Source organism: Saimiri boliviensis, chromosome 11 (assembly GCF_048565385.1).
Source record: "Saimiri boliviensis isolate mSaiBol1 chromosome 11, mSaiBol1.pri, whole genome shotgun sequence".
NCBI lineage: Eukaryota > Metazoa > Chordata > Mammalia > Primates > Cebidae > Saimiri > Saimiri boliviensis.
This window is the reverse complement of record NC_133459.1, coordinates 48,556,166-48,576,970: the sequence shown is the minus strand read 5'-3', so window position 1 is coordinate 48,576,970 and position 20,805 is coordinate 48,556,166. Positions and strand designations below refer to the sequence as shown.

At 42.0% G+C, this 20,805-nt stretch overlaps 1 protein-coding gene and 1 long non-coding RNA gene across 11 annotated transcripts in view; one reads left to right on the top strand and one right to left on the bottom strand.

The window, feature by feature from the left end:
• The window catches only part of ELAVL4 (ELAV like RNA binding protein 4), a 98,927-nt gene that overhangs the window by 15,257 nt on the left and 62,865 nt on the right, over window positions 1–20,805 (bottom strand). For all 10 annotated transcript variants that reach the window (XM_074380794.1, XM_074380795.1, XM_074380792.1 and 7 more), the window contains exon 3: window positions 12,180–12,283. In XM_074380794.1, the coding sequence (XP_074236895.1) occupies window positions 12,180–12,283 (104 nt within the window). The remainder of the gene's footprint in view (window positions 1–12,179; window positions 12,284–20,805) is intronic.
• Window positions 13,356–15,681, top strand: LOC141580251 (uncharacterized). The gene is made up of 2 exons (XR_012512407.1): window positions 13,356–13,963; window positions 14,634–15,681. It is a non-coding gene; the product is annotated as an uncharacterized LOC141580251 (long non-coding RNA).

The following is a 20,805-nucleotide window of genomic DNA, read 5'->3' as shown; positions in this document are numbered from 1 at the left end:
CAACTGACCATTCAAGTTACACATTTCCAAGGACAGGAAACTCACCACCTCATGAGGCATTCTACACTACTGCTGGCCATCATTAATTGTTTTTTGTTTGTTTGTTTTTTATTTTTTTGAGACAGTCTCACTCTGTCACCCAGGCTGGAGTGCAGTGGCACCATCTTGGCTCACTGCAACCTTTGCCTCCTGGGTTCAAGAAATTCTCCTGCCTCAGCCTCCTGAGTAGCTGGGATTACAGGCATGTGCCACCAAGTCCCGCTAATTTTGTATTTTTTTTTTTTTTTTTTGAGATGGAGTTTCGCTCTTGTTACCCAGGCTGGAGTGCAATGGCGCGATCTCGGCTCACCACAACCTCTGCCTCCTGGCTTCAGGCAATTCTCCTGCCTCAGCCTCCTGAGTAACTGGAATTACAGGCATGTGCCACCATACCCAGCTAATGTTTTGTATTTTTAGTAGAGACAGGGTTTCACCATGTTGACCAGGATGGTCTCGATCTCTTGACCTCGTGATCCACCCACCTCGGCCTCCCAAAGTGCTGGGATTACAGGCTTGAGCCACCGCGCCCGGCTAATTTTGTATTTTTAATAGAGAAGGGATTTCTCCATATTGGCCAGACTGGTGGTGAACTCCTGACCTCAGGTGATCTGCCCACCTCAGCCTTCCAAAGTGCTGGGATTACAGGCCACCGTGCCCGGTCTCATGAATTGTCGAAAAGTTCTTCCTTCAGTAGAAGGAAGTTCACATCTGTTTCCCCCGTAGCTTCCCTTCTTCTCCTATTATTATTCTAGCTTCAAACTCCAGGGCCATCTTTTCTGTCCTTACCATCCCTTATCCTATGGGTCTCATTGATAGGTGCTGGGTAACTATATTTTGAGACAAGTCACTCTAAACGTTTTTTTAAACGTTACTTTAACTGAAAGTGAGCGCTTGCTCTAGAATAAAAAGGAGATAGAAATTAAGAGCAAGTGCTAGCCAGACGTGGGAATCATGCCTGGAATCCCGGCACTTTGGGAGGCCGACGCAGGTGGATCATGAGGTCAGGAGTTCAAGACCAGCCTGGCCAAGATGGTGAAACCCTGTCTGTACTAAAAGTACAAAAATAGCTAGCCATAGTGGTGGGCGCCTGTAATCCCCACTACTCGGGAGGCTGAGGCAGGAGAATTATTTGAACCTGGGAGGCAGGGGTTGCAGTGAGCTGATACTGCACCACTGCACTCCAGCCTGGGTGACAGAGAAAAACTCCATCCCCACCTCCAAAAAAAGAAAGAAAGAAAGAAAAAGAGCAAGTGCTTTGGGGTTGGAGATACATAGATTTGAAACCTGATCCTTATTAGCTGTGTGACTGTAGGGTGAGTCATTTAACCTTTCTGAGCTGCATCACTTGAATACACAGTTTAGAAGCTCTGTAACAGAGCTGTTTGAAGGTTAAACAAGAAAATGCACTTAAGATTCCTAGGCATAATGCCTGGTACACAGTAAGTGCTCAATAAACAATGGCTTTGATACACTTGCTATATAATCAGGCCTTATGTTAGATGCCAAGGGTGTAGAGATGAATACAGTAGTGCCTGACATGTAGGACTATTAGTCTAGCAGAGGAGACACACATACACAAACCAGAAGATCAGGCTGCAGATTTCCCCCAATCTGTTGTAACACCCTTTTCTCTGAGTGCATACAAACTCCCCAGAGCAGACAAGTCCCTGGGGAGATGAGGAGAATGGAATCAGAGAACAGATTTTGATGCTGCCAGGGCCTTCTAGGAACAAACCCTCTCAAGGACCTACAATCCCACTTCCAGGAGCAGAGACAGAAGTCAATCACTTCCTGGAAGAAGGAGTTTTGATTGTGAGGATCACTTTACCTCTGTGCCTGTGGCTGTAGGCCTGTCCACAGGAAGGACAGGCATCTGCTTATGTAGGACCACTCTTTATACTTCCTCTACCTGCCACCTGATACGTGCTATTCTTTTATCAGAGGTAAAACTTGATGGTAACAGTTCTAATGAGTTCTGATTTTGTCGTTTTGTGATTGAAGTTTAAACCCCTTACCTGGGCATTCAAGTCCCTCTTGAATGAGAGGAATCTGTCCAGCCTCTCATCTCCTGCTAACCCCTTCATGCACCTTATGCTCCAGTTCAAACAAAAGCATGGTCACAGTCAGCAGGGTGCAGTGGCTCATGCCTGTAATCCTACCACTTTGGGAGGCCGAGGTGGACAGATCATGAGGTCAGGGGATCGAGACCATCCTGGCCAACATGGTGAAACCCTGTTTCTACTAAAAGACACACACACACACACACACACACACACACACACACACACACACAAATTAGCCAGGCGTGGTGGTGCACACCTGTGGACCCAGCCACTCGGGTGGCTGAGGTAGGGGAATCGCTTGAACATGGGCGGTGGAGGTTGCAGTGAGCCAAGACTACCGCTGCACTCCACCTTGGCAACAGAGCAAGACTTTGTCTCAAAAACAAAAACAAACAAAAAAAACCTTGGTCACAGTTTTCTGAATATGTCCAGAAAATTTCTACTTCCATGTCTTTGTTTTGCTGTTTGTTCACCATCATGGCAAAATTAACTCCTGCCCATCTTTCTAGGTCCATGCTGAATGCCACCTCCTCCACGGGGCCCAGGCACAAATGACTCTCCTCTCTTTTGACTCCACCGAAGAGACACGTTTCAGTGGCAGTAGTTACAGTTACCCTACCTCCCATTATAGGCATCTGTGATAATACCTTACCTGTTATATGAGTCTGAGCATTCTTGTGACCTCCACAGACCCCTGTGGCACCTAGTCTCAAAGCTTTACTGGGGCAAGAGCTCAAAAAAATGCTCTCTCAATTGAAATGAAATGTATCATATACTTTACACCATGGATTTTAGTTTCTTTTCTAGGAGCTGACTCTGACATGATGAAGGAGCCAGAGAAAATCACGTAGTTGAAGAGAATGCAAGAATATTATAAGGGTCTCTGGCAGACAGTAGGCCAGATAAGTATTTCTTTCTTTCTTTTTTTTTTTTTTTTAGATGGAATTTCACTTTTGTTGGCCAGGCTGGAGTGCAATGGTACAATCTTGGCTCACCACAACTTTTGCCTCCTGGATTCAAGCGATTCTCCTGCCTCAGCCTCCTGAGTAGCTGGCGTTACAGACATATGTCACCATGCCCGGTTAATTTTTTTTTTTTGTATTTTTAGTAGAGATGGGGTTTCTCCATGTTGGTCAGGCTGGTCTTGAACTCCCGACCTCAGGGGATCCACACATTTCAGCCTCCCAAAGTGCTGGGATTATAGGTGTGAGCCACCGTGCCCAGCCAAGTATTTCTTTTAAAGAATAAAAAAGATGTGATATAGATTCATGTGTCTTGCAACTTCTTTAAAAATATATATCAAATTATTAAAGAGGCATACTTAGTATGCACTAAGTTCTCTCTGTCTGTCTAGTGGCCTCCAGAAAGGAGAGATGTGCTGTGGCCCGGTTAGTGAAATATCTGATTTTGGACTCAGAGCCCCAGATTCAGTCCCTTCACTAGACTGCAACTCCTGGCTCCAGCTTTACAAGACTGATACAATGACTGTGGCCACCTGGAAGCTTCATAATACTTTCCCCTGTGCAAAGCTTTTTATATATGTTGCCCAAATCTTATAATTCAGACTCATTCTTTACTCCCTTACTCATTTCTGAAACATGTAGATGGAAAAAAGTCTTCCCCTCTCCTCATGTAATGTTCACCTTAGGGGTAGCACCATTCACCATCATCTTCATCTTGGGGAGCATTTCTTGAGCACCCACTGTAAGCTACGATTACCTACAAGTGAGATATCATTAGTTCCATTTTCCAGATGACAAACTCTGGCTCAGTGAGATCAAGTACTTATCCAAGGTCACACAGCTGAACTAAGAGACAAACTGGGATATAATTCCATGTTCTGGGATGTTTCCACTATCCCACACTAACTCAGACAGCAAAATAAAAGCTGTGTGCTTGGCACAAACTGTTACTTTCCCTGAAAAGTTACCAAGCCAGAAAGATCACACTATAGTTCATTAGTTACACTGTTGGAGCTGGAAGAAATCATTTTACAGATGAGGAAACCAGCCCAGAGAAGTAAAGTAGGTTGCCCAAGTCATCCTTAGCAGTTTTTGACAGGGCTGGAACTTGACTCTCCACCTGAACTGAGAGCTCTTTTGAACAGACAAAAAGGGAGAAGGAAGAGGAGTGTGGTGCTCTATGATCAGCTCTATTATCACTGATGGACCAGCCATCCTGCCCAGAGGCTGCATCAGCATCACAGAAAAGTGATTCTTTAATCCTCAGGGCCGCTGATGTTTTAGGCCAGCACTGTCCCACAGAATTTTCTGAGATCAGGAAATCATTCTATATCTGTGCTGTCTAATATAGGTAGGCATTAGCTACAAGTGGCTACTGAGCATTTAAAACATGCCTAGTGTGACTAAGAGAGTAAACTTTGAATTTTATTAAATTTTAATTATTTAAATTCAAATATAATCAGCCATATGTGGCTAGCGGCTACTATGCTGGACAGGGCAGCTCTACATCCAGAAATAACACAAAATTATAGCATCTTAGAGCTAGAAGGGACCTTTAGAATCATTTAGTCAGACTCCACTGAGGGGATGAAATGCCTTCTGCATCACCCCTTATGACTTCTGATGATTGGAGCCTCACTACCACCCAAGGCAAATATGCTACTCTGATAGCTACACAAGTTCTCTTCCCAGATTCTTGAAATACAGGATCAAACTAATGCCTCAGGGTCACTGCTGAATTTTCTTTCCTAGAGAATAGAAAAGCAACCATTGTGAGGTGAATTTGTGGGTGCAGAGCCTACTTTGCCATCTTTGTCATTCACCTTTAGACAACCTGCTAAAATGTGAAGCTGAGAATGAGACATAAGACACTAGGATGGGCTGACCAGAGTGGACAAGAAAGGACCACTATTTTCTGTGATATGGAGTCCATAATTTTCCCAACACAGCCAAGGCTAGGCTGATTTTTTTTTTTTTTTTTTTTTTTTTTTTGAGATGGAGTTTCGCTCTTGTTACCCAGGCTGGAGTGCAATGGCGTGATCTCGGCTCACCGCAACCTCCGCCTCCTGGGTTCAGGCAATTCTCCTGCCTCAGCCTCCTGAGTAGCTGGGATTACAGGCACGTGCCACCATGCCTAGCTAATTTTTTGTATTTTGAGTAGAGACAGGGTATCACCATATTGACCAGGATGGTCTCGATCTCTTGACCTCGTGATCCACCCGCCTCGGCCTCCCAAAGTGCTGGGATTACAGGCTTGAGCCTCCGCGTCCAGCCGCTGATTTTTTTTTTAAGCAGCTCACATCACATTGTTGGCTTCTTTTACATTTGCAGACAGCAAAAGCCTCCAGACCCCATTCCATGTACTTCTGAAAACCTGTGTCTTCCCAACCCATACCTGTCTAATTCCCTTTTTCGATGTGGACACAGGACACTATGAATGACCTTCAAGATACTGGGATTATATCAACTTCACTGAGCAGAGACAGGAAGGGAACTGTATTTCCATCTCTCCAACTTCTATCCCTGTATTTGAAATGATTCACTCAAAGGAAGTGAACAGCACTGGGAAGCAGAGCAGCCAACTAAAATCTCCCGCAAGAAAGACAGGGCAGGTAGTACAAGTGGGGTAAACGTGTCTCTGGTTTCTGCTGGCACTGCCATGTGCTCTCTCTTGGTTCCCTGGGGATTCAGTGATCCAGCCGCCCCTGCTGACCTTGGCAGAGAAGTGTTCTCACCCAGGCTCTGACTATAGCAGTAATGGAGGAGGAGAGAAAATGCCTTTTTATTATTAACAAGACTGAGGGAGGCAGTCTATCATTTCTGGGTGGGGTGATATCCGTCAGCAAAAAAATGATCTGCAACTCTCCGGGAAGCATTAAGAGCAGTGATAGGAGAAATAATTGCTTATGCCGAGTGCAAAGAAAAGATGCCTCAGCGGAATGGAGGCCCTTACCAAGGCAGGTGGATGCAGGGAGGAGTAGGGGAGGAGCAGCTCCCTGATGACCCCTGGCAAGAGAAAGAAATGGGAGGGACAAACTGGAACCTGCAAAGCTCAAGTGTGGAGAGATCCCCTGGAGGCACCATTAGTGCTATTAGAAGAAGAAAGCGAAAATGGAGAAGTGGTTAAGCCACATCACAACAGGAAGAGGCAGAAATAAAGGAGCTCACTCTCCTTCCTGGAGAAGGAAGGTGTTTCCCTCTGAAAAGCCTTCCCTCACACACCTTCCCCTTCTCTAATCCTGCTCCCTCCAGAATTGGGCTGCTGCCTCCTGCCTAAGTGTCTTTCTTATTCTCTCACCTGCTTCCTGCCTGAGTGCTAACTCTCAGATTTGCTCAGAATGACAGGAGCAGCTCTTTTGCCCCTTCATCCCAGATCCAGTCCTGCAATCACTCACAAGACCTGTGCTCTGAAAATATTTTATTTAAAGTCATATGGCAATCATTTGAGTAATAGCTTAATGTAATTATTAGAAAAAGGTAAGTCACTAAGTCATTTGTGCACATATACAATGAAAAAAGGATGGAAATAGGCGGGGAACAGTGGCTCACACCTGTAATCCCTGCACTTTGGGAGGCCAACATGGGTGGATCACTTAAGGTCAGGAGTTTGACACCAGCCTGGTCAACATGGTGAAACCCTGTCTCTACTAAAAATACAAAAAATTAGCCTGGTGTGGTGGCAGGTGCCTATAATCCAGCTACTCAGGAGGCTGAGGCACGAGAATTGCTTGAACCCAGGAAGGAGGTGGAGGTTATAGTGAGCTGGGATCACGCCACTGAACTCCTGAGTGAGACTCTTTCTCAATTAAAAAAAAAAAAAAGAAAGGATGGAAATATATAAAAATGTTAACACTATTGGTTTAGGATTGGCTGATATTGCCTTCATAGTATGATTCTGTATATCCCAACTTATTTACAAATAAGCATATTTTACTTTAAAAATGAGTGGATAAGGCTCCTAATAGAGATGATGAAAACCAATGTCTAAGGCTGACAAAAACCTACCTCAGCAGCCTGAAAGCTCTGGTTTCACCTGCCAGACATTCTGTGGTGCATCAATGACAGATAAATTTTCTTGGAACTTTACTTTGACCAATCTTTCACTCACTCAAACCTTGCACAGCTCCCTGTCTTCCCAATCTCAATATCCAACAGAAACCTCTGCAGCCCCATGACTGCCCTGTCCCACTGCTATACAGTTGGTGCTTTGTGTGTCTGTGTCCCCCATGAGACATGAGCTTCTGGAGGCAGAGCCAGCAGTGAACATTTGTCTAACCCTACTCCTCACATTTAGGTCAAAATCCAAACCCCTCATATTCCATTTTGGATCACTTTTTACTGAGGGTTCTCAATGTAACTTGAACATCAATCCAAAACTTTGGTAAACATATTTTCTGTTTTGAAGGTATCAATTTTCTTTGTTCCTAAAGAATGTGACAGAGCTGGACCAAATTCAACTTAGGTGATTCTTATTAAAAGGCTAAAATTACAACGTAATTCAGAACTGTTCTTTTGGAGCCCAAGAGAGGGTCAGAGTTGGGAAAGGCATCAGGTATGGGGTCAAGGAGTACCAGGAATAATTTTTCAGAATCCACAGCCATTTTCAGAATCTAAAATGATCCCTATTAGAGACAACTGGAAAAAACAAAGCTAAACAAATAGTATCCCAAACCCCTAAATGGGGCAAGTCATCTTCACTGGGCTCAGGGTTGAAACACTGAACAATGACCCAGTTTCTCAATCGGAGTTCCACAGTGCTCTGGCAGGCTAGTGAATGTAAGTCCATGGTCCATACTCCGTGGCTCTCTGACACACATGGATGGAAGACTCTCTAGGGCACTGCCATTTAGGGTTCACCTAAATCCAAGGACCTAGCACAGAGCTTGGAGAGCAGGGACCCAAGAAGAAATGAAGTCAGTTCTGTCCCTAGGTTGATGGCAGAAGCCCTGAGCCATGTCTGTTTACTAAAGAACCTGAAGGAGCCACACAATTCATTTGTTTGCTTTTTATATCTTCTTCCCATGTCAGAGAGTATAACCCATATGTGCACAGAGCCAAATACACACCCACACACCCTCACAGAAAATGCACGTGTTGCTGAGCAAGCAGGCAGTGTGACATTCCAACACTTACAACCTACTGCCAGAGAGTTATTTTTAAAACATTTTTTCTTACTCCATGTCTCGCTTATCAATTGCGTGATCCTGGGTATGTCTCCAAACCTCCTTGGGCCTCAGTTTTCTCACTTGTATAAAGGAGGTAATAGTGCCTCCTGACAGGGCTATTTTAAGAATTAAGAGTTGATGTGTGTAAATCACCTAACTTAGCTCCAGGGATATTTCAAAGATGAAATGATATCAAACATGTAAAAGGGTTATAACACTATTGGACACAGAGTAAATACTCACTACAAGTTAGCATTACTATTAAATTTATTATTAGTGTTTCAAGCTCGTGCTAACACATTAAGCAACTCCTCTTCTGGCAGAATCCTTCAGAGGCCGTTTTGAAGCTAACTTGAGCTCCACTGCTGGCCTGCTGTATGGCTTTGGACAAGTCACTTCATGTCTCTGAGCCTGATCTCCAAGATGTGTGGTGGGAACTTCCTTTCACTGAAGAGGTTATAACTTGATGAACAATTCCCCTAGAGTCACCATCCACACTATGCATTGGGAGCTTAATTACTCATCATGCCCTTTCTGTGCTTCGGTGCTGTGCCGATGCCTAGATTGCATGTACCTGGAGAAGAGAGGTCTGGATTGCCCTCTGAATGCTGTCAGTATTCACACACAGTCACATAACACTGCCCCTAATAAAAGGGAAATGGATATTTGTTGACAGGGAACTATCATTTGTGGGTACCTCCTAATACGGGTTGAGCAAAATTTATCAGAAATGGGGCCACAGATTTTAAGATTCTGGAATATTTGCATGATACTGATTCAACATCCTTAATCTAAAAACTTGAAATCCGAAATGCACCAATGAGCATTTCCTTTGGGTGTCGTGTAGGTGCTCAAAAAGTTTCAAATTTTGGAGCATTTTGAGTTTCAGATTTTCCAATTTGGGATGCTCAGCCTGTAGTGGCCCTGTAATAAGCCATTCACTACCAACTGGCAAAACAATGTTTTCATATTTAAATTTGAATTATTATTATTATTTTTTTGTTGGGGATGAGTTGGGGGAGTTTTTGTAAACTGCCTGTCAAAAGGTCAATGATTACTTTCTGTTTGGCCCACCCACATAATTCTTAAAATTCTTTGAGTTATTTTCTAGCTGTTAAAAATTGGGAAATTGGCACTAAAAAAATCTAGATTTTGATATATATTGAACAACTGGTAGATCTGGCAACAATCTGGGTTTAAACAGTTAGCAGCAGCAGCAGAATAGCTATTCTCTTTACTGCTCACTTCAGTCTCCACCACTCCCTCAGAGCTTTCCAGAACCTTCCCTGAATCCAGCTGTTAATCATTAACCTTCACATCTTTGGAAATAACTATTGGTTTGCCTGAACCTATTTTGTGCATTTCACTTAGAGTGTTTTGCACAAAGCACTCCAGAAATCTGAAAAGGAGGGAGAAGAGAAATTTGACAAAAGTTAACAAACATGCACTAAATGGTCCTGAGACCTCTGTAATGCACATTTCCAAAGAAGATACTTGTTTTTTTCCATATAGGCAAGTTATCTATTCCTTCATGGGAGTCAGAGCAAAGAGATAAATCTCACATCACTTATCAAAGCAAACTGAAGCAGAGGTAAACAGTGGCCTGAAAGACAAAAAAGCAATTTAAAAAAATTAATAAATGATGAGACTATTAAACAGCACACAAAAGGGGTTTGCCTTTTTCTTCCTTTTAATATGATTTTCACCTTAAACATTGTGTCCCCTTAGAAAAGGGAAGAAAAGTTAATAAAGGAACCTATCACTCAAACTTAATTTTTAGTACGGCAAATAAACTGCTTTAATGAAAGGGCTGAAATCCCCAGGTTTGCACATTAAATTTTCATTCGTAGTGGAGAATGGAAATTATTGATTCAGCCGTGGCATCATGCATTTTGAATCCTACAGTGCCTCAGAAGCCCACATTACCACTGGGTGCAAATGCGTTGGCAGCGTTTTGATGCAGGTTGAACACAGGGTGGGTGAGGGGGTGGAGAAAGGAATATAGATAACAGGAGGCAGACTGGCTCTTTACAGAACGAAAATAATCAATGTTCCTTGTCTCTAAGATCCACTTAGATAAAGCATCTGATGGCATGATGGGCTAGGGGCTACATCCTGAGACTAGAAAAACCAGGTCTACTCAGTCTTTGGGGAAACGACAATGGCCTTATGGAATACTTAAAAAAAACCACACAACAGAATGGAAGGTTGATTATTTGATCCTAAGCCCTTGGAGAAGATTTGGGGCTTTAAGAAAACTGGAAAGAAAAGTACCTTTTTCAGTTCAAGGTCAGGGTATCTGTCAAGGGAAGAGTAAACGTCTGACTTTCTAATGCTGAACTGGATAGCACAGAAAATCAATCAAACCTACAAATACAGCTCTAGGTCTAGAGTGACCTCATCAGAGTCAGGTGACATGCACATCCAATCTTTACTTAAAGCATGAAAATAGGTATGTTTTTCCTCTGAAAGAAATTAATCCTCCTGCCTCTCAGAGGACTACCCCATAATTAAACAACGCTTGATTATTTCCCCATTAGAGAACTCATAGGAAATGATTCTAAGCATAGACTGAGAGCCTGAATCGGGTCCATTTTGGTATCTTTGTGTACAAGGTTGTATGAGTTCAGGGAAAGCAATCAACTTTACAAATAAGCTAAACTCAATTGCAAAAGTAAAGCTGCTTTAAAAAGAAAGATAGATAATCACATATTCTAAAAAGAGAAAGGTTTTGCTTTGTTTTGATTACCTTCCAGCTAAGATTATCTTATACCAGTAGTCTCCTCTATCAGGCTGGATGTTGAAAAAGTAGCTTCGCTGGACTAAAAAGTTCTGGTTTTGTGTTTTCAGATGCTGAGAGCTGGTGCCATCTATAGATTTCCATTCTGGGAGAGGTTTCTCTTTTGTCCTACTTTGCGTCAGACCTGCTGTCGTGAGGATAAGAGCGCCCAGGAGACACTTCCCTGCAGTTTAATAGGCTATGAAAGATGGGGACTCATTAATTGGCTGGCAGCTGCCCCTAAAGAGGATGCTGCCTGGAGGCGGGGGAGGAAAGGGAAGGAAGGCCAAGGAGGAGGCAGACTCCATCCACTAGACCACCACTGGCTACCCAAGGGAATCCCCAAGGCAAACAGCACTACCTCGTGAAGGATCCCACAAGTGAAGTCTAAACTGAGAGCATGACTATCCAGTGAAAGAAACTTAAACCTCCTTCTGGAAGAGCAGGCTCTGGGTTATTGTTTTTCTTTTTTAACTTAAAACAACCCTTCCTGAGATATCTACCCACCTGATTATTTTCAGATTGCTGAAATGTTACTTTTTCTGTCATTCCCATATTATGTTCTCATCGATTTTATTATAGTACCTATCCCTCCCTATTACACTGGTGTGTTTTATTTCTAACTAACGCTCCCTTTTCCAGTCTCGATTAGGAGAGTCCTAGCCACCCTTAGAAAATCCAAGTTGCAGCCTGGCACACAAATCCTCCTGACTCGGCCCCGCTACCTCCCATCCTCATCTTTTCACCTTCCTATCCAAACTTAGGCCACACTATTTATATGCTGTCCCTGCTCACAACATCTTACATTTTCACAGCTTTGCATGCCCTGTTTCCTCTGCCTGGAACAGCTTCCTTGCCTCAGCTTTTTCCCTGGGCTCAGTTCTGGCCATCTTTGCAGACTCAGGCACAGAGGCCCTCTTGATGGGGTCTTGAATCCCAAATATCTCATCTGCCCTTTTAACTGGAGGTCCCACAGCTTGTGGTCCCTTCCCTCTACTCAACCCTCATCTCACTCTTCCGTAATACTCATTTAGTATAGTTGATGGTAAATGTTCTTTGAATAAATCAAGAACACTGCTTCCAGCCCCCACATAGCCTGGATTTATTAGATCAACAGAACGAAATTTAACCAGTGCCTCCTGAACCAGGAACCAGTACATCATTCTCTTACCTTTATGGTTTTGGTCTGGAGTCTGAGTCCATTTAAAGTGTTGATGGCTTTCTCTGCATCCTTTGGATCAATATAGTTAACAAATCCATACCCTAAACTCTGTCCTGTGGAAATATTAAAAAGAGAGAGAGAAAGTGGGGGAGAGAGAGAGAGAGACAGGGACAGAGAGAGAGAAAGAGACAGAAAGAGAGAGAGAGAGAGAGAGAGAGAGAGAGAGCTTGCTCAGTATCTTTATAGAGGTAACACTTCCCACTGCAGTGAGTCAAAACTTTCCTTTGGTATACAGTTCCTCTTACACCAGGGTTTACCCCCAGACTGAGAGGTTTCCAATTCCTCCAACTCTCACTCTCACTGGCTTTTAAACTTTAGGAGTTGTGCAAGCTAAAACTGGCTAAGTACCCCTGCACAGCAACACAAGACATATACAAGTGTCCACATAATCAGGAAGAGACAGGACATGGTAGTGGAAAGAGTGATTTGTCAGAAGAGACTTAAACTAGAGTTTAAGAGAAGAGTCCTAGAGTTTTCCCTATTGGCTGTGTGACTCTGTAAAGAAGTCATTTAATCTCTCTCGCCCTCCCACCTCCAATCACTATTCTGGAGATGACAGCACTTACCTCAGGAAGGTTTGAGAGAGTGAGAGATTGTATATAAAATGCCTACCAAGTACATTGCCTAGATTGGAGTAGGTGCTCGACAAAAGACAGCTATGCTATGCTCAGGCCTGTAAAATTGGGGCAACTGCTGGACTATTGCCTCGGTCATGGCAGCCACACCCACACTGAGAGGGATGTAGCAAGATTTGAGCAGCAAAGACTGGAGATGTGTATAGTGAAGGCTGTAGGCATGGCTAGAATTTAAAGCAGTTGCTACAAATCATTTCTTTACCCTCATCATCTGAGCCAAAGACCAATAAAGAAAAAGGAGAGGGGGTTTCTACTGGAAAGAGCTGGGGAGCTCCTAACACAAAGGGAAGAGTGCAAATACACTCTGCAAGAGGATTTAGCTACTTCAGGTGGAGATGGCATCAACTTGTCTGCAAAGAGAGGTAGCAAGTGACAGGGCTCCCTCCAAGTGAAATAAAAATAATGTGCTTGCAATCGTGCCACTGATTATAAATAGTCCATCAGCTCTGCCATGTGTCATCAGCCAGAAATATCATTAGGAAACTTTACATTTTCTGACATACCCTTTAAGAAACACAGAGCTTGGGGTGGCTGCAAAATCAGCTTGAACTTCCCCGGCAATGTTATTGATTTGTGGGCAGCAGCAGAGCCAAAGGGGAGGAAAATGACAGGACGTCACATGTCAGCAAGGACTGATTACATAAAGCTCTCTTTGGAGTACCGGGGCCAGGGCTGGGAGATAATACAGCAAAAAGCCTGCCATGTCCTGGTGACAGGAGCCCATTTCAGCGGCCAAAAAATCTTTCCAACAGCTTCTGTTTTGCTGGTAAATGTCTGTGTTTGTGTTGGTTGTAGGAGGAAACCTGGGAAAACAAGTTGGGTTCTGGATCAGAAAATGGGTGACTTTGTTATAGGATGGAGCAAAGAGAATCACAAGAAAGCTCAATGGCATTTAACCCCCAAATGGAAAACCCAAAACGACAACACCTTCCATTAGGATATTCCTTTTTTTTTTGGAAGAACAGGGTGAGAAGAAGAAATACAGGGGCAAACTTTACCAGACATGGCCTTCACCAGCCAGGATTAGTAACTGAAGACGAAGGAGAAAATGCTGGGCGCATGCCAGCTGCTGGGACCCTTCTCTTTCCATCTCACTGTGTAAGTATGGTGTGTAAGTGGTGTGTGTGTGAGGGAGGTGGGGTGGGTGATGAATTAGAAGACCCTGCCACATGTTCCAAGAAATTTCATTTTGCAAATACAAAGACTAATTTCATTGGTTTAAAAATATCATTTATCCTAAATTTGGCTCCACCTCATCAAACCTAGCTAAATAATTTGCCTAATTAAATCAATTTTCATCATGCAGATTTCTCAGTCATATTTATGTTGCATATGTGAGGGGCTTTAAAAATTGCTGTACTAAAGTATTCCTATAATCACTTTTTAAAAACAGTCATTCACCAAGTTAAGCTGCTTTTAAAGAGCATTTTTAAAACAATTATCTCAATGATAAACCTTATGTATAAGTTCTAGGAAACTGATCAGATGGTCAGTCTATCCAGCCCAATTTAACTTGTGTAAAATTAGAATAAATTACGAAAAATATAAACAAAACACTCACCACTTAACAGCAAACATTAGACCTAACTCACACTGAAATAGTACTTGATTTACTATACTGATGGAATATATGTGGGGGAATCATGCTTACCAGTGGTACATGCTCCTGATATACTATCCATCTTTCTAAAATTACTCATATATTGATGAAAATCTAAAATAAATAATGGGTGTAATTTTTGCATTCTATATTTTATCTTTGTTTTAGACGTTTGCTTCTGGAGGAAGGAAAACACATTCAAGTCCTAGGAAGATTCTGAAGGTCAAGTGAGGGAAAGGAGCCCTGTCCAGCAAGATGTATCATGTCAAGCCACCTGCCTGTATCAGTCCCAAATCCACCATCACCTTAGTTCTGGACTGCAATTAGCACAACTGTGTTATCATCACCTGCTCTAGCTTTAGAGAGAGACAGCATTTAACATCAAGAATGAGAATGCTTTTGGGAAAATGAAAAAAAAAAAACAGATGAACATCGTTTCAGAAAGGAAGAGGAAAAAAAGATGACAACTCTCCTTGATATAATGTAACAAACCACAAGCTCTAAAACAGAACATTGCATTGAACAAGAGGAGGACAGAGGCAGAAAAACTTGCCTGTGAATTGAAAGATATGAGATAAACTGGCAGCACAATCAAACTACCTGTGGTTAGCCTAGTTCATGAACAGGTTTTCTTAACATGGTTCTCACCAACATAGGAGTCCAGCTATGTCTAATAAAAAATACTCTATGGATCTAAGCATTCTCTTTTAACATGCCCTAGAGAGGATTAAATCTCTACGTAGAAAATATAAAAATCCAAGCTTTACTTCTTTTAGAAACTGTTTCAGTAGTAGAGGAGAGTAAAATGAGGGAAAATTTTATGTTTTAATTTTGGTGACCATATAATTATTGGTGATGGGTTTTAGATTTGCAGTTCTGTATGTAAGTGTATCTAGAAAAAAAATAGGTGAAACACATTCACAAAAAATACCAACACTTTTTCTATGGGGACCAAGAGAAATGCTGTGCTGGGAGGGCCTAAGGGATGCAGTCCAGAGCCTAGAGCTAGTATGCATGCATCTGCATTCCAGAAAGAAAATCTTTTTATTATTCTTTTTTTTCCAAATAGCTACATCTTCTCCCTTTATCAGCAGTAGCAAGATTTGAGAATACAGGAATGGTAACGGTATTTTCAGAACATAAAATTAAAACAAACTTTATTCCCAATTTATGAGTTTATTTTGATGGGATGTTGAATAAATAAAAGGGAAATCACTGAAGTTATGTTTATTGAATCATCTTTATTTAAAAAATAAGATGTCATGAAATTAAGACTGTCTCCAAAATTTAGAAACTATAGTGAACATTTGGCTCCTTGGTGCCCAGGTGACCCACAACCCTTACTGTGACCAGTGCCTAATAATCCTTCCAGCAGGCATGGGTGAGTGGTCCCCAGTTACAATGTATGGGCAGGAAATGCATTCTTGGCAGCAAATTTAATTCAAATACTCTGAGAGTATTTTGAATTAAACAGGTTTTTGTGTTTAACAAGCTGTTCTGAAATCTGAACTTTAACATTTTCTAAAGCATAGGCACATGCACACACAACACAAATACACAATGTCTCCTCCTACTATAACAGGGCAACATCTTTATTCTGTTATAATAATTTGTATATTTAAATTTTCCCCTTAGAAACCAAACACATCTTCTCATAATAACTAGCTCCTAAAAGTTTGTATCCTTGCACATAATAAGTAGCCAGCAAATGCCTGATAAATGAAAGAATGGATGTATGCATTTGTACTCATCCTCCATTTCTGAAAGCATATGACTGGAATGTTTTGTAAGTCTGGGGGAAGAGGGGGAAAAGCGAAGGTACCTAGGGAATTAATTTTGGATTTGTAAGAAAGAAAAAACACAACAAACTGACTCCTGGGATTGGAAAACACAAACAAGGAATGTCCTGGGTAGGTTCTCCTCTGGCCACAGGTCAGATGAACAACAAAAATCACCCTTGTCCACCTTTCCACAGAGATTCTGAATGCACAGAATGCTTTCTCATCCTTCTATGCATTTGGTTCTCACAACAACCCTGTGTGAGAGATAATCATCATTTTATAAATGTGGAAATTGAAGCTCAGAGAAAATGGTGATTTGCCTAAGATCACAGAGCTAGATCCTAGTCTGGATCAAGGGTTAGAAAACTTTTTTATGTATAGGGCAAGACAGTAAATAGTTTAGGCTTAGTAGGTCTTATGCTCCCTGACAACTCTGCCGTTGTGCAGCAGCTGTAGACAGTATATAAACAAATGAGTGTGGCTGTGTTCGAATAAAACTTTATCTAGAAAAACAGGCAGTTGGCCCAGTTTGGCCCATGAGCTATAGTTTGTTGATCTTCTGGTCTAGATCTTTTGACTTTAAATCCTGTACCCTCTGCCATAACCAGTTATTCCATTTGAGCTAAAATGTTATTACAATAACAATGATTCTGAGGCCCTGAAATATGTCAGAGACTTCTGAATCAGCTATGAAAAAGTAAATTATCTCCAGTGGTTTGTGTTAAGCATTTTTGTTATATTTAATCCCTAGAAAATGTTGAGTGCTAGCTGGTTATAACCCCTTATTTTCCCAGCCATTCTGGATAGACGTGGCTTTTCCTTGCCTTTAGGGTCCTGGGGATTATTCAGATCCTGACATCCTCATGGTTGATGGATGCAGTAGAGAAGCTGGCCAGAAAGAACCTCAGCATCTCTGCACTGCCAATCTGCACACCTTGCTCTTTCTCTCTTTAAAAACTATCATTCTCCAGAAACTGAATAGTTACTCCCCTCATCTGTAAAGCCCCTGAGGAGGCAGCCAGATGGGTAAGTGCTGTTGAAAACTTCTGAGTTGAATAAGGAATTTTTATGGATGTAGAACCCCTAGCTCAGGCTGAAATCCTGTTCTCAAAGCACATGATAAAATCCCCAGTCACCTCAAGATCACCTGAGTGACGATAATCCACATACTAGGATAATTGCAGCCAACTCCATATCTTAGGACTCCTTCACTGCCCATTCTGAGACATCTTTCCTGCTTTCGGCTGGCTCAAATCTGCCCAAACACACCAAGAAAGGGTCAGATGAATGGTTGTGTTACCGCACATGTATCAGTGTGCGTGTAGTTCAAAACTACTTTCTGTATAACCTTGGTTAAGTCATTTAAGCTTTATCAGCATGCTCTCTGATATGAAAAAATAGGGATAATCCCTTAATTCTCACAATCAAGGAATCACTGTGAAGATTATGTTAACATTGGGACTGACAGCAGCTACAATTTATTTAGTGCCTACTTTGTGCCAGGCACTGTGCTAACTGGCTTACTAATGTTACCTCATTTAATTCTGTGTGAAATAGGTATCATCAGGCCCCCTGTGCAGATAAGAAAAGTGAGGATTGAGAAACATTAAATAACCTGTCAAAGGCAACCAGCAAATAGGCTCCAAGGCTAAGATTTGAATAAACTGGTCTGTTGGATATCTCAGTTCATGCTTTCTCTCTGCAGGGGCTGGCCTGAGTGCAAGTGTCCAGCAGAGTGTCTGGCATTGGGCAGGTACTCAAGGGGATGCATTCATCTTGCATTGGGGGTCTCTTTTCCTTTGTAACACACTGACTGGGGATGCCTTGGGTTTCAGAGCACCTCTGACTGTTCCCTCCCATCCCACCTCTACGAGGCTTACAATGAGTCTTGGCTTTTTTCCTGCAAGCCCAGTGTTACTACAGCCAACTAGTCAGAGGATTTATTTTCTTTTGGTCATTCACACAATTTCCTCAAACTAAGTATGTAGTTTTTGTTTGTTTGTTTGTTTTTTTGACTCATTCTATTGCCCTAGCTGGAGTACAGTAGCATGATCATAGCTTATTGCAGCCTCAAACTCCTGGGCTCAAGTGATCCTCCCACCTCAGCCTCCAGGGTAGCTGAGATTACAGGCACATGCCACCACACCTGGCTAAATTTATTTATTTATTTATTTAAGAAATCAGGTTTTGTTTTGTTGCTCAGCCTGGTCCCAAACTAAGTGCTCCTCCTGCCTCGGCCTCTCAAAATGTTGGGATTACAGGCCACCACGCCCAGCTTAAGTATGGTTTAAAATCTTGCTACTCAAGGTGTAGTCCCTGTATCAGCATCACTGGCATCACCTAGGGACTTGTGAGAAATGCAGATCTTCAGGTCCCATCCCAGACCTATTGAATCAAAGCCTGTATTTCCACAAAATCCTCAGGTAAGTCAAACGCACATGAAAGATTAAGAAGCACTGGTTTAAAGTATGACAAGAAACACTGGAAAGAAAGGGACTTGGAGTTGGTCAGATGTGTGTCTGAATCCCAGTTCTTCAATTTACTGCTGTGTGACTCTGGCTAAGCTAAATTAACCTTCCTGTGCTTTGGTTTCTAGGGATACTACACACCCAACTCATGGTAACCGAGAAGGGAAGTTCTGATGGGAAATCTCTCCAGATTTCTTGGTATATGCTATTTCTTTTTGTCCCCAAATTTTCCATTCCTACTTTGCCTCTTTCTGCTTCAATAATCTCATTTATAAAATGGTACTAATATTACTTTTTTAAAGAGGTTAATAGGAGGAATAAAAGTGATAATGCATGTACAGCGACTGGCATATAACAGATGCTCAATAGATGTTGGTTCCTTTTCCTTCTTCTCTCATGCCCCATGAGATATTGCCTGACACTACTGCCTATGTGAATGTTATTCCTGAATGAAACTGCTACTGTTTTGAAGGTAGATTCTGATGCCTTTCTTTTATATTGGAAAATATGATAGTCAACAGGCACACAAATCCCACATATAACTGACACCCACCACACGCTAGACATTATGGGTAGATCCCCTAATGACCAAAAAATTGTTTCTGCATTCAGAGAGCTTAAAAACTAATTATAGCCCAGCAAAAATAATACATATAACAGATATTTTTCTTTTAAAGATCTATATAATAACAGAGAAGAAGTTGAAATTGATTCTGACTGAGAAGAGTAGGGAAGGCTTCATGGAGGTGGATACATTTGAGCTAGGCTTTGAAGATAAAGCAGTTTTTATAATGTTCCCCTATCACATGGATAATATTCCAACTTGAAGGGGAATCCAAGTACTACATTTATCCCACAGATATTTAGTGAGCATGTGTTATGTGCCAGGCATATTCCATTTACCTACTTGGTTTCTGCCATCACTGGATTTATATTCTGATTGGGGTTGAGAGAGATGGACAAAAAATACACAAATAAATATGACATCTGTTAGATGACAGTGAGTTGCAGGGAGAAAATAAAGCTGAGAAGGAGGAAAGGCAATGCAGGGGTGGAGTGGTGATTTTTAAATAGGTATGATGGTTAATACTGTCAACTTGATTAGATTGAAGGGTACAAAGACTTGATCCTAGGTGTGTCTGGGAAGGTGTTGACAAAAGAGATTAACATTTGAGTCAGTGGGCTGGGAAAGGCAGAGCCACCCTTAATCTGGTGGGAACAATCTCGTCAGCTGCCAGTGAATATAAAGCAGGAAGAAAAATGTGAAAAGGAAAGACTGGCCTAGCCTTCCAGCCTAAATCTTTCTCCCATGCTGATGCTTCCTGCTGTCGAACATCTGACTACAAGTTCTTCAGTTCTGGGACTTGGACTGGCTCTCCTTGCTCCTCAGCTTGCAGACATCCTATTGTGGGACCTTGTGATCATGTAAGTTAATACTTAATAAACTCCCCTTGTTACATATATATACATATATCTCTATTCTATTAGTTTTGTCCCTCTGGAGAACCCTGACCAATACAGAATTTGGTTCTAGGAGTGGTTCTAGAGGAAAAGAATATTAAGGATAGAGTTCTTTTGTTGGTTTTGGGGTTTCTGGAGTTGGCTGCTTAATATGATTAGACCCCAAAACATGCTAAGGACTCTATTTCTAATAGTATGGAGAACAATGATAGTCCTTAGTGTGAACTGTTTAGAGAGTTAATGCAAAAAAATGCATTTGATATTCCTGACTCACTATTTATGAACGGCAAGTTTAGTGACTCTATACATAATATCTTTGACTGTATGTGGAGAACCAAGAAACATAATGAAGCTGATTGGTTGCTCCTAAGTTCAGTGGACAAATTGATTAAAGAAAATGATGAACTCAGGGATTCTGTCTCCCGGCTTCAGAAGCAGATACTGAGCCCCAAATCTGCTAAGGTTGCTCTGAGTGAGAGTCTTAATCTCCTATAGAGAAAGAGCTGAAATTGTGGAAAAACAGACACAAGCTCTTATCATGTGAGTGGCTGACCTGCAACTAAAGATGCATGCACAGCCTCACCAGGTACCTATTGCTAAAGTGAGGGCATTGATTGGAAAAGAATGGGT